This window comes from Denticeps clupeoides, chromosome 12 (assembly GCF_900700375.1).
Source record: "Denticeps clupeoides chromosome 12, fDenClu1.1, whole genome shotgun sequence".
NCBI classification, from domain to species: domain Eukaryota; kingdom Metazoa; phylum Chordata; class Actinopteri; order Clupeiformes; family Denticipitidae; genus Denticeps; species Denticeps clupeoides.
Window position 1 is genome coordinate 14206040 of NC_041718.1, and position 15071 is coordinate 14221110.

At 44.8% G+C, this 15071-nt stretch overlaps 2 protein-coding genes across 6 annotated transcripts; one reads left to right on the forward strand and one right to left on the reverse strand.

The window, feature by feature from the left end:
* The first annotated feature begins 42 nt into the window (after nucleotides 1–42).
* zgc:158258 (specifically androgen-regulated gene protein) lies at nucleotides 43–4287 on the forward strand. Of its 2 annotated transcripts, none has more exons than XM_028998771.1 (4): nucleotides 43–1679; nucleotides 2057–2194; nucleotides 2263–2461; nucleotides 2537–4287. In XM_028998771.1, the coding sequence occupies exons 2-4, from the start codon at nucleotides 2090–2092 to the stop codon at nucleotides 3700–3702; spliced, it is 1470 nt and encodes a 489-aa protein (XP_028854604.1). In that variant the 5' UTR covers nucleotides 43–1679; nucleotides 2057–2089; the 3' UTR covers nucleotides 3703–4287. The 2 variants fall into 2 exon arrangements, with proteins under 2 accessions (XP_028854604.1, XP_028854605.1); XM_028998772.1 differs by having other exon boundaries at nucleotides 43–505.
* A 776-nt stretch (nucleotides 4288–5063) lies between these two features.
* kif17 (kinesin family member 17) lies at nucleotides 5064–13930 on the reverse strand. 4 transcript variants are annotated; one of them, XM_028998707.1, is made up of 14 exons: nucleotides 13438–13930; nucleotides 13113–13259; nucleotides 12437–12538; nucleotides 11940–12129; nucleotides 10714–11166; nucleotides 10107–10204; nucleotides 9856–10015; nucleotides 9641–9720; nucleotides 9431–9516; nucleotides 9109–9337; nucleotides 8588–8846; nucleotides 8290–8363; nucleotides 7929–8049; nucleotides 5064–5342 (listed from the first exon to the last, which is right to left on the reverse strand). In XM_028998707.1, exons 1-14 carry the CDS (start codon nucleotides 13666–13668, stop codon nucleotides 5173–5175), a joined length of 2400 nt encoding a protein of 799 aa, XP_028854540.1. In that variant the 5' UTR covers nucleotides 13669–13930; the 3' UTR covers nucleotides 5064–5172. The 4 variants fall into 4 exon arrangements, with proteins under 4 accessions (XP_028854540.1, XP_028854538.1, XP_028854539.1 ...); XM_028998705.1 differs by having other exon boundaries at nucleotides 8290–8360; nucleotides 9109–9364; XM_028998706.1 differs by having other exon boundaries at nucleotides 5064–5339; nucleotides 9109–9364.
* Nucleotides 13931–15071: the final 1141 nt, after the last annotated feature.

The window sequence follows — 15071 nt, forward strand, 5'->3', positions numbered from 1 at the left end:
ATATAATAATATCCATACATCTATTGAGGTTCATATAATTTAAGGGTTGAAATTGCATTGTCTGGGTGTTCCAGCAAATTATAGCCTGACTATTTAATTGACTGTAATTAATTGACCTAGTAAACAGTGAACCTCTGAAGTAAACAAGTAGTGGCCTATAATGAGTGGGATTACACAGGCCTCTATTCCGGGCAACTCCCCAATTTAATAACTGGATTAACACAACCAGTGCCTACTTTTGACACGTGGTTTACACGAATCCTGCACTAATCTGAAAGGAACCCGAACCACCAAACGGCCGCCGCGAGGTTTTATTCTCTCTCTTTTTTTATTTTTTGATAAAGAACCCGGGTCCGCTCCGCCTCCTGATTGGCTGGAGCCCGGACTACGGGACGAGAGCGCCGCGCCGCGACGATCCGCGCGAGTCCTTCCGACGGCGGCGCGCAGCGCGCTCACCTGCAGGAGACGGCTAGGTGCGCGTAACCGATGACACACGCTGAAACGGGTAAGGAGAGGTGCGAATAAAGGCTGGTTTGGCGCATGTTACCGAGTTTGCTGAATTATGCGGGATTAAAGCGGCGTGTTCGCTACCAGACATTCTCAGATTGTCGCAGGAAGCGTATTTCACTCATGCAAAGTATTTGATAACAGAACTATTGACTTTGAACTAAAGACCAAAAATGCACGCCTGGTTTTGCCCATAAAACATGTTGTTTCTATGTCGCGAAGACATCTCAGGAAATGAATACATAATGTAATAATTCCTTAAACATAATGTTTGTTAGAGGCATATTGCATCATGTTAAAATGTAGAATTGTGCAGCCATTCTAATAAAGGATCATCGTTGCATAAAATCTAGAGACTTGGGGTTTCTGTCTGTATACAGTGGCCGATCATGTTGTGAAAGAACGTGCACTATTTCTAATAAAGGCACAGCGTTACCTAATTGTTGTACCAAACGGGTCTAGGATGCAATTTTACAGTACTTGTCCTATGGCTCTGCATGTAGCGGGATGGTTCTGAAGCGTTATTTATTAGTGATGAGTTCATGAACTCATTCATTCATTCATTTGGATTCAAGGTAACACAGTGGTAATGGGTAATTAGTTGGCTGGTAATTACTGCCATCTACTAAACAGGACCTTCCCCTGACTGAACCGGAACTATAAATCCGTTCAGACTCCAACCCAACGGGACACGGAATTGCATATCTGTAATGCAATCATATTCAAATATTTAACCCAGGGAGTCCTGAACTTCAGCGTTCATTTACATAATCCGGCTGGTGTAGATCAGAAGCATGGAAACTGTGAATCATCGCTTCCCAAAGTCTAGAAGACTTTCCCTGAATACCTTCCAAGAGAAAATGCAAAGCTTTATTCTCTACTGCTTAGATTGTATTCCTTTTAAAATGACAGAAGAATCAAAAGAAATTCTGAACACACAGACTCTTGACACACATCACATGACTTCACAGTGGGCAAGTAAGTGGGCACGTCTTCAATTCATGCAGAACCTGATCCTGCTAAAGTAGCTTAGAGTAGCATGAGCTGTAATCCGAGTCACATGTTGCCAGTGGAGTAATTAGCTAAAATATCTCACAGATACTGAGATACTTCCCGTTGTTTGTCTGACATACGTCCACGACGGATCCAGGGAATCTTGTACAAAAGCAAAGGTAAAGAGATTCTACATACTAAGTCGTACAGAGTTCATGTAATGTGAATATCTGACCCCTTTCTTTTCCCAGGTTTACTTTCAAAGATTTCTTTACATAATTTTGTTGTGTGATTGCATGTAATTTCATTACACAATATTATTTGCTCACACAACTGACGCTTTTATCCAGACTGGCTTACATTCACTACTTACGGGCACAGTTCTCCTCTGGGACAACTTAGTGTTAAGCGATAGGCTGATGGACACAATGGTAGTAACCAGTAGCTGTTTGTACCAGCATTTCAGGTCATTTCTGAGTGTTATTCCTTATAAAAGTTCACAGCAGTATTGTTGTGTAATTACGGCTTTATGATTCTTTTCATTTGTTATTTCTAGGGCGAGCATCTAGCTGCTGAATGTTTTTGAATAATGCCGAAAAGTGATACGTGGTCGGGTGGCATTGCCATGGCAACAGTGACTGAGATGGACAGCGCGGGCAGCTGCGACAGTGTTGTTAGCACCAACTCTGGCTTTGTAAGTGCCCTCGAACCTTAAAACCAGCAAGCGTTCCAGGCATCAGTGTGAATGTGTTTGTCTTGTAGAGTGATGATGGCTTGGAACACCTGTCGGCAGAGGAGAGGGCATGTCTCCTGTTCCTGGAGGAAACTATCGAGTCCTTAGCGACAGAGGAGGACAGTGGCCTGTCTGCAGATGAATCGGACCAGCTTCCAGCCCCAGGCAGCCTGGCCAGCAAAATAGCCAACCTCTCAGCCTCCATAAGAAACAGTAGCCATCATAGTGGTCAGTATTCTGCCTTCTATCCTCTTCTAGCAACAATAACTCGGAAAGCTAAGACTTCAGACTTTTGTTTTCCAGATGCACACAGAGATCAAAAAGAAGGACAAGTGGGAAAAATCCACAAGAACCACAATCAAATCTCGAATTATCTGGTTCCTACACCTCTGGTGCTAGCAAATGGCACCTCCAGTATCCTGAACAAAGCCAGAAAAAAATCTCCTCCAAATGGGGTCAATCTAAAGAAGCAGGTATCATCTGCAAGCAGCAAAGTGCAACAGGGTCACCGCCACATCCCGTCAGAGGCGAACGTGTTAGTGATCCCACCACCTTCTATCAGCACAGGAAAAATGCAGCCTGGCCAGGAGCAGAGGTCCATTTCACCCAGGGGACCACTGTCCTATGAGGGACTGGTCCAGCTGCGCAAGAGTGCTTCCATGAAGAGAGCACAGACTGCTCAAGCTTCAGAAAATCAGACTAGGCAGCCTTCTGAATCAGCCCAATCTCAAATCAGTCGTGAAGGACGGCTGAGCCTGAGCAAACCCAGTCCACCAGCAGTGGCGCCTAAACCCAACAAGATCCCTTCCGACGTCATCATAAAGTCCCAAGAGAGTTTTAGAAGACTAGGTTCCAGAGATCCTTCTGGGGGTTCACCACTCAGTGATGAGGCTGTAATGAACCCTCAGAGAGTGAGAATTGAGGCCTTGCAAAAGCTGGGTCTCCTTAAAGAGCAGGTGACAAACAGCAGTCCAGTCCAAGAGGAATCTAGCAAATTTCAGCACACATGCTTCCATCATCTTCTACCAACCCGAGGACCTTCAAACGGCAGGCCATCTCCAGCCTGCACCTCAACCAAATCAGCACAATGTAGCGGCAGCATTGTCCACCATCGCTCCATGAACGACCTCAGGACTGTGCAGCCATATTCTCTCTGTGTCAGGTCAGGTGAAGTGAAGTCTGCCACACTGGAACACTCTGGCATGGGGCTTGGGAGTTGCCTGTCCCACCAGAACCATTCTGAAAGTAGTCCTAGCAACACAGGGGTCTCCCATAACCTCCTGTCCCCCTCCTTGAACCAAGGGTCTAGGATAGACTTCAAAGAAACTTACACTGACAGTCACCTTTCTTCTGGGTCTGGGAAGACTCCCGTTCCATCACCAGCAGTTTCCCACAGCACGTTAGTGGTTCCCAACATGGGAGTGGACCGGCGGGAGGCTCTTCGGAAGCTGGGCTTGCTGAAGAATTAATAATGTCAACTCCACACGATGGACTCACCAAAAAGCCTTTGAATTTTGATCGCTATCAGTGATTGAATGTTCAACATTTGATCTTTTAAGTAAGTGATCCTACATTAAATGCTTAGTTTTGGCCAAGCAACAAATCCAATTCCCAAGTCTGCATTTACTCACTTCTCCTGTATCAGTCATACTCCTCATCTTACTTACACAGCTCTGACACCAAGAGCCTCTGTATCAGATTATTCTGTGTCATGTTTGGCTGGGTCCAGGCACAGGTTTGTGCATCTCCACGGAGGCCCATCGGACTACAAGGCTATTGTTATACACTATGTCCCGTTGCTTTGTCTGTCATGAAATCATGCAAAGGTCTGACATCAGCACAGCATTATCTGATGGTAGAGTATGTTGCGTGCACTGAGCCTGAGAAAAGAGCTTTGCATACCGACAGTTTCACTGCAGTTCTGCTAATCAAATGCAGCTAAATCAGATGGGCATCATAAAGAAATGCAATATTCCAGAGACAATAAAGTCACCTCTCTAATTGACCATGTCATATGTAATGTATGCTTTCATCAGCTTGCCTTGTTATTTTGTACGGTGGTCTATCTCAAAATGTTCATATGAATAAAATGACATCTCAGTGTCAGTTGAAACAGAACTTGAATGATCTTTATCTCAGCCATTGGTTTTCGTATAGCTGAAGTAAGACTTGCTTTGCAAATGACACTGTTAGTGTGATGAACAGAGCTAAGAACAAGCAAAAGGGTGCAGCATGCATCATTATGGGAGCTCAATAGCGAGGAATAGGAAATAGTAATATTTTATATGTCTATAATGAACTATAAATGACACACAAAAGATTGGTTCTAGGACACAACCCTTGGCATTTAATGTTGAAGTGGTAGTTGCATTAGTAGTTGCAGGAAGTGATGGGAGTTGTATTCAGTTGGTTATAATCTGCAAACTCACTGCTCTATGTTGAATACTGCACCTTAAATGCATCAAACTTATATTATATTATGAAATCTACTGTTTAATGCAGAGATTTAGGGCAAATGTCTCATTTACGGATTTAAGAGAGAACCTGTACTGTGTTTAAATTTATTGGGTATATGCAATTTTCATTACAAAAAACTAATGACACTTATAGCAATATGCAGACACAAAAATAGGTTTATTGACATTTATATCAGAAAAAGAAGACATCTCAAGAATTCACATTAGGTAGTATGAGGTTTAGATGGTGTGGTACAGACTTCATTTTAAAATCATTGTCTGCGTCCTTCACCTTTAAAGAAATTGCACTAAATATATGACTCTTACATGTCTAATCAACACAGCAATGATAGCAATGTGAAAAATGACAGTGTCTAAATGATTAAGTTAAACAACTATTGATACAGTGCTGGATAATTACCATTTAATGGGTGCATCAATTCCCAACTTATGAAATAGCGGCCCATGAGTCTTTGCTTAATTTTATGTTTTAGCTTTCTTGCGCTTTACCTTGCTGCTGGCAGAAGGGATGCCCAGTGACTCCAGACGGAAGGGTCGAGGGAGGAGGGACTCTGGGCTGGTTAAGTGGGTGAGGTTGGAGCAGCTAGAGGTCAGGTGGGGGTTTCCATTGCTCAGAGAGGCAGAGTGACCTGCTGTGGAGGGGAAATGATCAGACCAAGAAGGGTTTGAGTGAAGGACTCTTACAACACCTACCTTGTTAAATTAGCAGCAGAGCTGAAGTCAGCGACTACTTCACTGCAGCCAATGTTCCTAAACAGACAACTCCATCGAGAGTTTACGCCAGTGTCATGTGACAGGGCACTGACCTTAAACTATCTGTGTCCAAATATAAAAGTAATCCTCCTAAGTGCAAATACGACACTTGAACTTGAATGAGATCAGCCTTTTCATCCAGAGCATCATCAAAAAAAAAAAAAGTGGACTAAAATTGAAACTTTACCCTACTGTACATTATGTGTAGTAGATATAAAAATTATATACTCCCCAGTTAAAAAGTTGTGATGTAAAAAAGGAGAACACAATAAATAACTCATAAACTTTTAAACTGTACAATTACAACAAATATGTTACAATAAATAAAAAAAAAAGCATAAAAGGGATTGTTGAAGAAAGGTATAAGTCAAGAGAAGGGTGCAAACAAATTTCCACAGCATTGAATATCACTGTTTATATCCACTGTATATAATTATTAATTATTTTGGTATCCCATGTAGCTTATTATGTGTCTGTATTGTGTGGCCTGTGAATTGAAAAGTGAAAGCAAAGTGATTGTCAAACACTGCAGCACAGCACACGGTGACACAACGAAATGTGTCCTCTGCTTTTAACCATCACTCTTAGTGAGCAGCGGGCGCCCGGGGAGCAGTGTGTGGGGACGGTGCTTTGCTCAGTGGCACCTCAGCAGCTTGGGATTCGAACCGGCAACCTTCAGATTATGAGGCCTCTTCCTTAACCGCTAGGCCACTACTGCCCCGCAATGACACCTATTCTCGGGTGCACCTGTGACTCAGTCACGAGTTACATCACCAAATGCATGAATAATGTTACTGTCTCCCAGAACGTCACCAGGTGAGCCAACCAAAAGCCCTGGATGACGAGAGAAATGCGCATGTTGCTCCAGATCAGAAATGCAGCCTTCAGATGTGGAGAGCTGCCCTCAGGACGGCAATAGCCAACCTGTCTTGTGCCACAAGGAGAGCTAAGATGGACTAGCACACAGAAGATAAATGAACCAGAGAACCAAGTACTCTGCCTCTCCACAGCCGATGTGAGGAGGACTACCTGCAAGGCTGCAGGACCTGACAACATACCTGACTGAGTGCTCAAAGATTGTGCTGATCAGCTGGCTGGCGTCTTGGTGGACATCTTCAACATGTCTCTGATCTGCCTTCAATACAATCATCCCTCAAAAGCTGGTTGTGAAACTGAGTGGGCTTGGCCTGAGTGGGCTTGGCAACTGGGTCCTGGACTTCCTGACAGACATGCCCCAGGCAGTTTGGATGGGCAGAAACACCTCCATCATCAGACTTAGAAGAGGAGCGCCACAGGGATGATTGCCTACTCCCTTGCTCTTCACCCTGCTGACTCATGACTGAACAGCCACACACACCACCAGCCACATCATCACATTTGCGAATGAAACAACTGTGCTGACTGATAAGCACAGACGATGAGTCGGCATACAGAGAGGAGGTGGAATGGCTGTTTCCATGGTGTCAGAACAATCTGTCTCTAAATTTTGATAAGACAAAGGAGATCATTGTGGACATCCTGCACACTCCTCATTCATCATTAATAGTTCAGTGGTGGTGACTGTAAAGAGCACCAAGTTCCTCGGTGTGCACATTACTGATCAACACCACCTCACTAACCAAGAAAGCTCAACAGAGACTTCATTTCTTGTGGAGACTGAAATGGGCAAGCCTCCCCCACCCATCCTCACCACATTCTACATTCCATGGCGAGCATCCTGACCAGCTGCATTACTGTCTGGTACAGCAACTGCAACACTTCTGACTGCAAGATAGAGGATACCTCTCACATGGACATTTCACACTCCAGAAAAAGGTACAGTAGCATCAGACACAGCTTTTACTCTCAGACTTTCTGGCATCTCAATAGTGAAAAGTAAAGTGATTGTCATTGTTATACACGTGCACACAACAAAATGTGTCCTCTGCTCTTAAGAGCAGTGCGGGTGAGCAGTGGGCAGCCATGACAGGTGCCTGGGGAGCAGTGTGTGGGGACGGCACTTTGCTCAGTCGCACCTCAGTGGCACCTTGACGGATCAGGATTCGAACCGGAAACCTTCTGATTACAGGACTGCTTAGTAAACCACTAGGCCACCACCCACACACAGCCACAAACTGCACATAATAAACTGAACAACAGTACTGCACTCTGCATTCTTAATTGAAGTATTGCACACTGCACTTGGATACATCTCTCACCACCTCACACTTATCATATCATTTTATATTATTTAATGTATGTATTCTTGCACATTGTGAATCCCTGAAGCTTCACAATCTTGTCTCTCTGTGTACTTGTATGGTGAGATGACAATAAAATTACTTTGAGCAATTCTTCATTCAAAAGTGAAGAATTGTAAGAACTCCCACAGGGGAGACTTTCAAGGGAGCTTGTGTCTCTGCTTAGGACCATCAGTGGTCAGTAACAGCAACCAATGGTTTGGAGCCATGAGAGTCAGGACTCACCCAGGCTCTTTGTGAGCTCGCCCGTCAGCAGTTGGTTGGCTCGCTTGGATTTGAAGTAGTTGCTGGCAATGTTCTCACTGTCACTGCGGCTCAGCATCTCCTTATAACGGTCTTCCTCCTCCTAAGGGAAAGGTGGCTTTAAGGGATAGGGGTGGTAGTAACCTAGTGGGTAATATGCTCGCCTATGAACCAGAAAACCACAGCCACTTGTGTCCCTGAGCATGGCACTTAAACCTGAGTTGCTCCAGGGGGACTGTGCCTGTAACTACTGATTGTAAGTTGCTCTGATAAATGCTGTAAATGGAAATGGGACTATCTACATATGGTGGATGAGAAGAAAGAGTGGACAGTGGAAACAAACCTGAAGAGACTCTCCTGTGTCTGCTGTGGAGTTCCTCCGGCTTTGGACTTTACCAGCACCACCCGGAGGCACTGCTTAGAGAAAAGTGAGACCTTCTATGTAGACCTCTTTACTTGTGTGTTTATTCGTATATACACAAACCCATCAGCCATAGCATTATGACGACCTGCCTAATTATGAGAAGGTGTACCTTTAACTTATATAATATATATATATATATAGTTAAAACAAACTATGGAATCAAAACTGTCAATTTTATGATACAGTAAGTCTAATATGCAGCCATCTAGGTTCTTACCTGCTGGCAGGGCTGTTTTCTGCACCAGCACCTCTGGAAGCCTCCACATGCCGTTTTCCTCATCCCACACCGCCTCCTTCCGTATGCGGTCTGGGTTGCTATAGTTACAGTCTCTGCGCACCAGGGGCACCATACGCTCCACTATGGCCTGGAGGAGCTGGCCCTCACGCTCCAGCCGCCGAATGGAGGCCAGGTAGTCATCTCGCTCCAGCTCAAACTCAGACTGCAGGTCCCGGATCTCCAGCTTAGCACCCTTGAGCTGCAAGGATGCACATGAAAAGACCAAACTACTGAGCAGGTGAACCTGGTTGTTCACAGCGGGCCATTTAGTGGAACTCGATCAAAGAAATGAATTGAGTAATTAATGAGATTACAAGAATTAAACTGTAATGTGTATGACTTCGTTACCGGAAGAAAAGTAATTCGATTACATGTTACACCATGTTAACCTCAACACTACACCTGACACAACTGTGCTGGGAGAACCTGGGCATTTAGGGGACACTCGTTCCAATATACACCTTTCTCTGGGTGACCTCCAGAACTTTGCTCTTTACGTGGAGCTCCTCCTGAATGGAGTCATAGACGTTGAGCAGCACACTGTCACTCTCCTCGCTGTTCTGGCTCAGAGCCTCGATCAGCTGCTTCTTCCTCTGGTCGGCCAGCGTTCTCCTCAGCCGGTGCTTCTGTCGCATCTCCTCGTTGCGTGCTTGCTCCCCACCGACAAACTCCTGCTCCAGCTGCTGCAGCCTGCATTCCAGGCCAACCGCACATAACCTTTACACCAATCTACCATCATCATTACCATTACTACAAAACGCATATGAGGCAACAAGGACCCACCTCTCCAAAACATGCTTCTGGTCCACTGAGCTGGGGCTGGGTGTAAATGGTCCCTGCTGCCCATCAACTGTCTGCCCACTGACCACCTGAAAAGTTATTTTATGGAGAAAAAGTTATTAATTGGAATATAATGGAATATATTTGTATATTTTAAAAATATATTTTAAAAATATATTTTAAAATATAGAAGCAAGGTTAGCACTGAGGTACCTGGGCTGGGTCATTTTCTGTGTTCTCTGTCTCCTGAGCATCCTGGTCCATTTCCTCTCTGGGCATCAAGTCGTGGCTCTCTGGAAAATAAAAAGGCCTTCAAAGAAACTGATTTATGTATTTTATTTGTATTTAATCAAAGTAAATGTTCAACTATAGTGCATACTGAAGGAAGTATTTTCCTTTCTGAAGCCTTATATTCTGACTACGCATACCAGGGACTGGCTCGGATTGGTTGGCTCTAGTTCTCTCCAGCCCAGCCAGCTTGGTTTCATAGGAGGTGCAGAGAGCAGCGATGTCCTCCTGCAGCCTGGCTTTAGACTCCTGCTCGGCATCAAAGTCAGCCTGTAGCCGGGCCAGCTTTTCCTCATATTCCTGTTAACACACACACACACACACACACACACAAAGAGTTAACATCCCAGTTGTGTTACAGGGACAATGTCCGAATCTGAACTCGTCCCACCTGCTTGATCCTCTCCTTCTCCCCCTCGCTGTCCAGAGTGCTGGACTGGGGTCTGGAGTTGACCTCAACAACTTCAGACTTCTGACTGGACAAAAGAGCTGAGAGAGATGAAAACATGCTTAAATGATAACATCATAACACTCGCCTATTTCACCTCTCCTTCACACTTCACATTGCTCTGGACTGCTGAACTCCATCTCTCCTTCCTCTAACCTGACCATCTCACTGTCCTTCCTCTCATTCATCCACATGTAGTCTTTCTACTGACCTTGCTTCCTCTCTTCTCTGGAGCATATCTCTCCCAGCTCCACCTCACTCCCACAACAGAATGTCATCAGCAGACATCTTCAAAGAACCTGATCCGTAGAACCTGCCGTTCTGATACGCTGGTTTTAACGTCTTTTACTAGACTTGGGTACTGTTTCTACTGGTTCATTGAATCTTATGTTGCCACTTTGTTTGGAATAACATGTTAGGTTCTTTGCTTATGTCATTAACCTGGCTGACTAAAGGTAATTTAAATATGCTCTATAAATGAAATTAAATGAAGGACAAATAGCACATAATGTGGCTGACAGGATGAGGTCCTTTCTGAACAGTTCCTCACTGGACATGTTGGCAGTGGCCAGCTGGCCTGAAACCAGCGCCCGCAGCTGCCTGATCTCCTCCTGGTACTCGCGCAGCAGGGCATCTTTGGGGTCCTCGTTGATGCGCGGCCGGTTCTGGATGCTCTTGGCCCGGTTAGCGTAGCGCAGCGTGCTCAGGCTCTCCTCGTAGTTGTTGTCGGCCGGCGAAAGGCAGGCCACCATGAGCGTGCGCGTGTTGCCGCCCAGCGAGTCCTGCAGCAGCCGGGTGAGCTTGGAGTCGCGGTAGGGGATGTGCTTGGAGCGGCCGTCCACTAGGGCCGATATGACGTTGCCCAGAGCCGACAGGGACAGGTTGATCTTGGTGGCCTCGCGCAGGCGCTCCCCGGTGGCCCCGGTCTTAGTCTGGCGCTCGCTGCCGGCCAAGTCCACGAGATTCAGCTTTCCAGCCCTGAGATGGTCCTCACCGGCAGAATCTAACAGAACACAAAGACTCTGATGAACTCTCACCTCCTTTATACAGGGTGGGCCATTTATATGGATACACCTTAATAAAATGGGAATGGTTGGTGATATTAATGTCCTGTTTGTGGCACATTAGTATATGTGAGGGGGGCAAACTTTTCCAGATGGGTGGTGACCATAGTGGCCATTTTGAAGTCGGTCATCTTGGATCCAACTTTTGTTTTTTCAATAGGAAGAAGGTCATGTGACACATCAAATTTATTGGTAATTTCACAAGAAAACGTAACTTTTTTCTTTCCTGAGTTATTTACAAGTTTCTAACCACTTATAAAATGTGTTCAATGTCACTAACCATTCCCATTTTATTAAGGTGTAGCCATATAAATGGCCCACCCTGTACTATGAGCACATGACAAAAGAAAGCTTGAGGAGCATTCAGAACATTCAGTATTGCCATGGCCACCTCTTCAGCTGATAATGGTGTGCGTAAATCTGTTCATTTGTTTCTTTTATGTGTGAACAAGGCCCAGACATGATTCTCCACTTAAACAAATTGTGAATGCACATTATGGTTTCTCCAAGCGAGATTTCGATTTCTGTTCAGTGAACGCACTTTCATACGTTGTAAAATGTGGATTTGATGGAAATGGTTCATTCTTCTCTGAATTATACAGGGAACTGTGTTTTTCAGACAGACCCTGAACAAAAAGAAGGTTCAGACACACAAGGCCGCACCTTTAACAGAACATGCACTTTGTGACTGAAAGGGGTGCCCTGAGCAGACCTGTGTTGCAGATCTCCAGGTGGATGGTGAAGATGGAGTGGGAGCGGGAAGAGTCCTTGTTCATGAGGGTGTAGCCCACGGCGCGGTTTCTCCAGCCCTGCTCCATGATGCGTTCACACTCCACCACGCTGTGCACGGTGTGCATGGACAGATCTCGCACATACACACCCCGCTCAGGGTGCTCCTTCAGCTAGAAACACAAACAGCAGCTCAACAGGATATAAAGGGGTCGCTCACTTTCCATGATGTCTTAGTCCTGTTACTCTGAGCTGACCATTCACTCACACACTCACACCTATGACGAACTCAGAACAATCCGGATGGTGGGAGGAAACCAGAGAAACCAGAGGAAACCTGCACCAACACGGGGAGAGCACACAAGCTGGGATTCTAACTCACAACCTTGAGAGGCCTTACTACTACCACCCTATTCTACACAGCTGTTCTGTCACCAGCTCATCCTAAGGACACCGGTGTTGTGCAAAATCAAGCCTTACCTCCAGTTTCTGCTTGGTGTCTTTTCCTAAAAGGTCCCTGATCTCTTCATTGTATATCTCCAGGTAGGACGCCCTGACAAGGAATTTCGTATCTTCTGCACACTGTGTATGACAGTCGGTCAGTGTTATTACTACCAGCAAAAAGTCTGGACGCACCTACTCTGTGGCGGTTTTGGAGACTAAGATAGAGCCATTTTGCAGAATTTAATGCAAGAAACATATTTAATATTTTTTGTAGCAGGAGAAAGTTACGTTTGTTTGATCCATCTGCTTTTTCAGTGTTGCATCTTTTAACCTTCTGCTTTGTTAACTATTGCAATCATCAAAAACTGCTTCACGAGATGCTCATTAACATGAGTAAATGTTCAGCATAAACCTTCAGGACTGATGGAAAACTGTCCCTGTTGTCCAACTTATAGTGGCAGGGAGAATGCCTGAAATGATCTCAAATGAAACTCAAATGATCATCTTTTTTTTATAATTATATAACCTCAGGTGTGTAATTTCATAGTCCTGCATATTTATTTTGGTTCTAAAATGTAACAAAAAGGCAAGACCCATGAATGAGCATAATGACCATAAAAACATAAACCGTCTGTGGTGTTTGGTCAACGAAACTGACACTTCATACCAGCATTAAGATGCGGAGCAGGGCGTGTCATTTGATACTTCGTACCTGTATGGTTTCAAAAATGTGCTCGAATGCCCTGGGGATGATGCCTCGCTGAGAAAGGGGATCGGCCATGCCCTGCATGGTGAAAGACTTCCCGCTCCCTGTTTGTCCATATGCGAATATTGTCCCATTGTAGCCTTCGGTTACCCCCTGTCGGGAGCAAAAATTGGATGCACACACATTGCAATCATCATATTTTTGAACGCAGTTGGATGTACGATGATCCCATAATTGACCATCCTTTGCGTAAAAGCCCAGAGTAAAGAAAAGGCCAGAAACGTGATCTGGCCCTGGTGTAAAGTTTCGAGCGCGGTTACAGGTAACTTACTTCCACCAAGGGGTACGCGATCTCGTTGTATATCTGCTCGGTGGTCTGGTCGGTGAAGTAGGTCCCGTCGAAGGTGAACTGCTTGGGGGGCTCCTCGGAGGCGCCCGGTTTCTGGATGAAGCACTGGCACCGGCTCGTCTCGATGCGCACAACCGTCTTGCAGCTCATCGCCTTCTCCCGGTCGTTCACCGGGCGGCATCTGACCACCACCTTCACCGACTCCGCTGCCATTTTTATTCAAACGCAAGATCGGGTTCCACCATCAAACTCTTTACATTTTTATAAAACAATAAAAAAAAACTTATTATCAGGCGACCGTAAGAGTAATTAAAAAGTGACATGGCCGCTGTCACAAAGCTCGCAGAAAGTTCTCCTCACGACGACTCCCGCTAAATAAAGAATGCCGATCATTCATAAATACATGCATACATAGATATGGTAAAAAAGTGAGGTTAATCAATGCGCCATTGTCGGCTGCTTGTATTGAACCTGCGGGAGGAGGAAAGCGTTCCTCTGTGCTGCGTTCTGCGTTGCCAGGCAACCAAACACTTCAGCGATTGGCCGAGGGCGCGATCCCATTTTATCAAATAAGCATCCATCTTGCAGTGGACCATCTCGTTTAATATCATAGTCTTTTATGATTATGAAATATGAAAAAAAAAAAGAAGTGTAGATTTGAAAATTTTATTTATTCAGTCCACTGGGGGTAAAATACATGAAAAAAGACCAGAACCTACCACAAAAATCCAAGTGAAATGTTGCTTCTACTCACAGCTTAAATGGATGAAAGACATTACACACTGCTCAAAAAACATAAGGATGACACAACAATATAACGCAACTTATGTGAAATCAAACTGTCCACTGACCGACAATCAATTTCACATGCTGTTGTGCAAATGGAATAAACAACAGGTGGACATTTTAGGCAATGAGCATAAATAACTTCTAATAACCAATAAAGGCGCAGTTCTACAGGTGGTGACCACAGACCAATTCTCAGTTTCTCTGCTTTCTGGCTGATGTGGTCACTTCCTACAGTGTGACCGGTTTGGCAGTGGGTCAGTAATAGTGCCAGGTGGCATTTCTCAGCCCTCCATGTGCTCACCAGAGGTAGCCAGAATGCCAAGAGGTACCAAGATGAGATCTTCAGACCCTTTGTGAGACCATATGCTGGTGCAGTTGGCCCTGGGTTCCTCCTAATGCAAGACAGTGTGAGACCTCATGTGGCTGGAGTGTATCAGCAGGTCCTGCAAGACAAAGGCGTTTTACAGGGACTGACTCCAAATCCAGACCTCCGAGGGTTGATAATGTTTGCGTGATTTTGTTGTCAGTACATTCAACTATGTAAAAGGTACAAAGTATTTCATAAAAATATTTAATTCATTCAGATCTAGGATGTCTTTTTCTTTGTGTTCCCTTTATTTTTTGAGCAGTGCACTAGAATGACAACATACACAACTGGTGCCAAGTCCAAGTGTAAAATGGAATGTCATTTAGAGCAGGAAATGGCAATGGATGTTTCCTTCCTCAATGGTGTCCTAAAGGACTTCTAAAAGGATTAAAATAGAAGCATAAAAATAGACTGATCATACAATCTCAAGACAATACTTTACATTTAAAAACACAGGACT

Bases quoted from the DNA above. Each gene is read 5' to 3' on its own strand.
- zgc:158258 (XM_028998771.1), top strand. From the start codon at position 2,090: ATGCCGAAAAGTGATACGTGGTCGGGTGGCATTGCCATGGCAACAGTG. The intron at 2,195-2,262 runs GTAAGTGCCCTC...TTTGTCTTGTAG, and splicing joins TTAGCACCAACTCTGGCTTT to AGTGATGATGGCTTGGAACA. The intron at 2,462-2,536 runs GTCAGTATTCTG...TTTGTTTTCCAG, and splicing joins AAACAGTAGCCATCATAGTG to ATGCACACAGAGATCAAAAA.
- kif17 (XM_028998704.1), bottom strand. From the start codon at position 13,668: ATGGCAGCGGAGTCGGTGAAGGTGGTGGTCAGATGCCGCCCGGTGAAC. The intron at 12,539-13,112 runs GTACGAAGTATC...TGTCATACACAG, and splicing joins ACATTTTTGAAACCATACAG to TGTGCAGAAGATACGAAATT. The intron at 12,130-12,436 runs GTAAGGCTTGAT...TTGTGTTTCTAG, and splicing joins ACACCAAGCAGAAACTGGAG to CTGAAGGAGCACCCTGAGCG.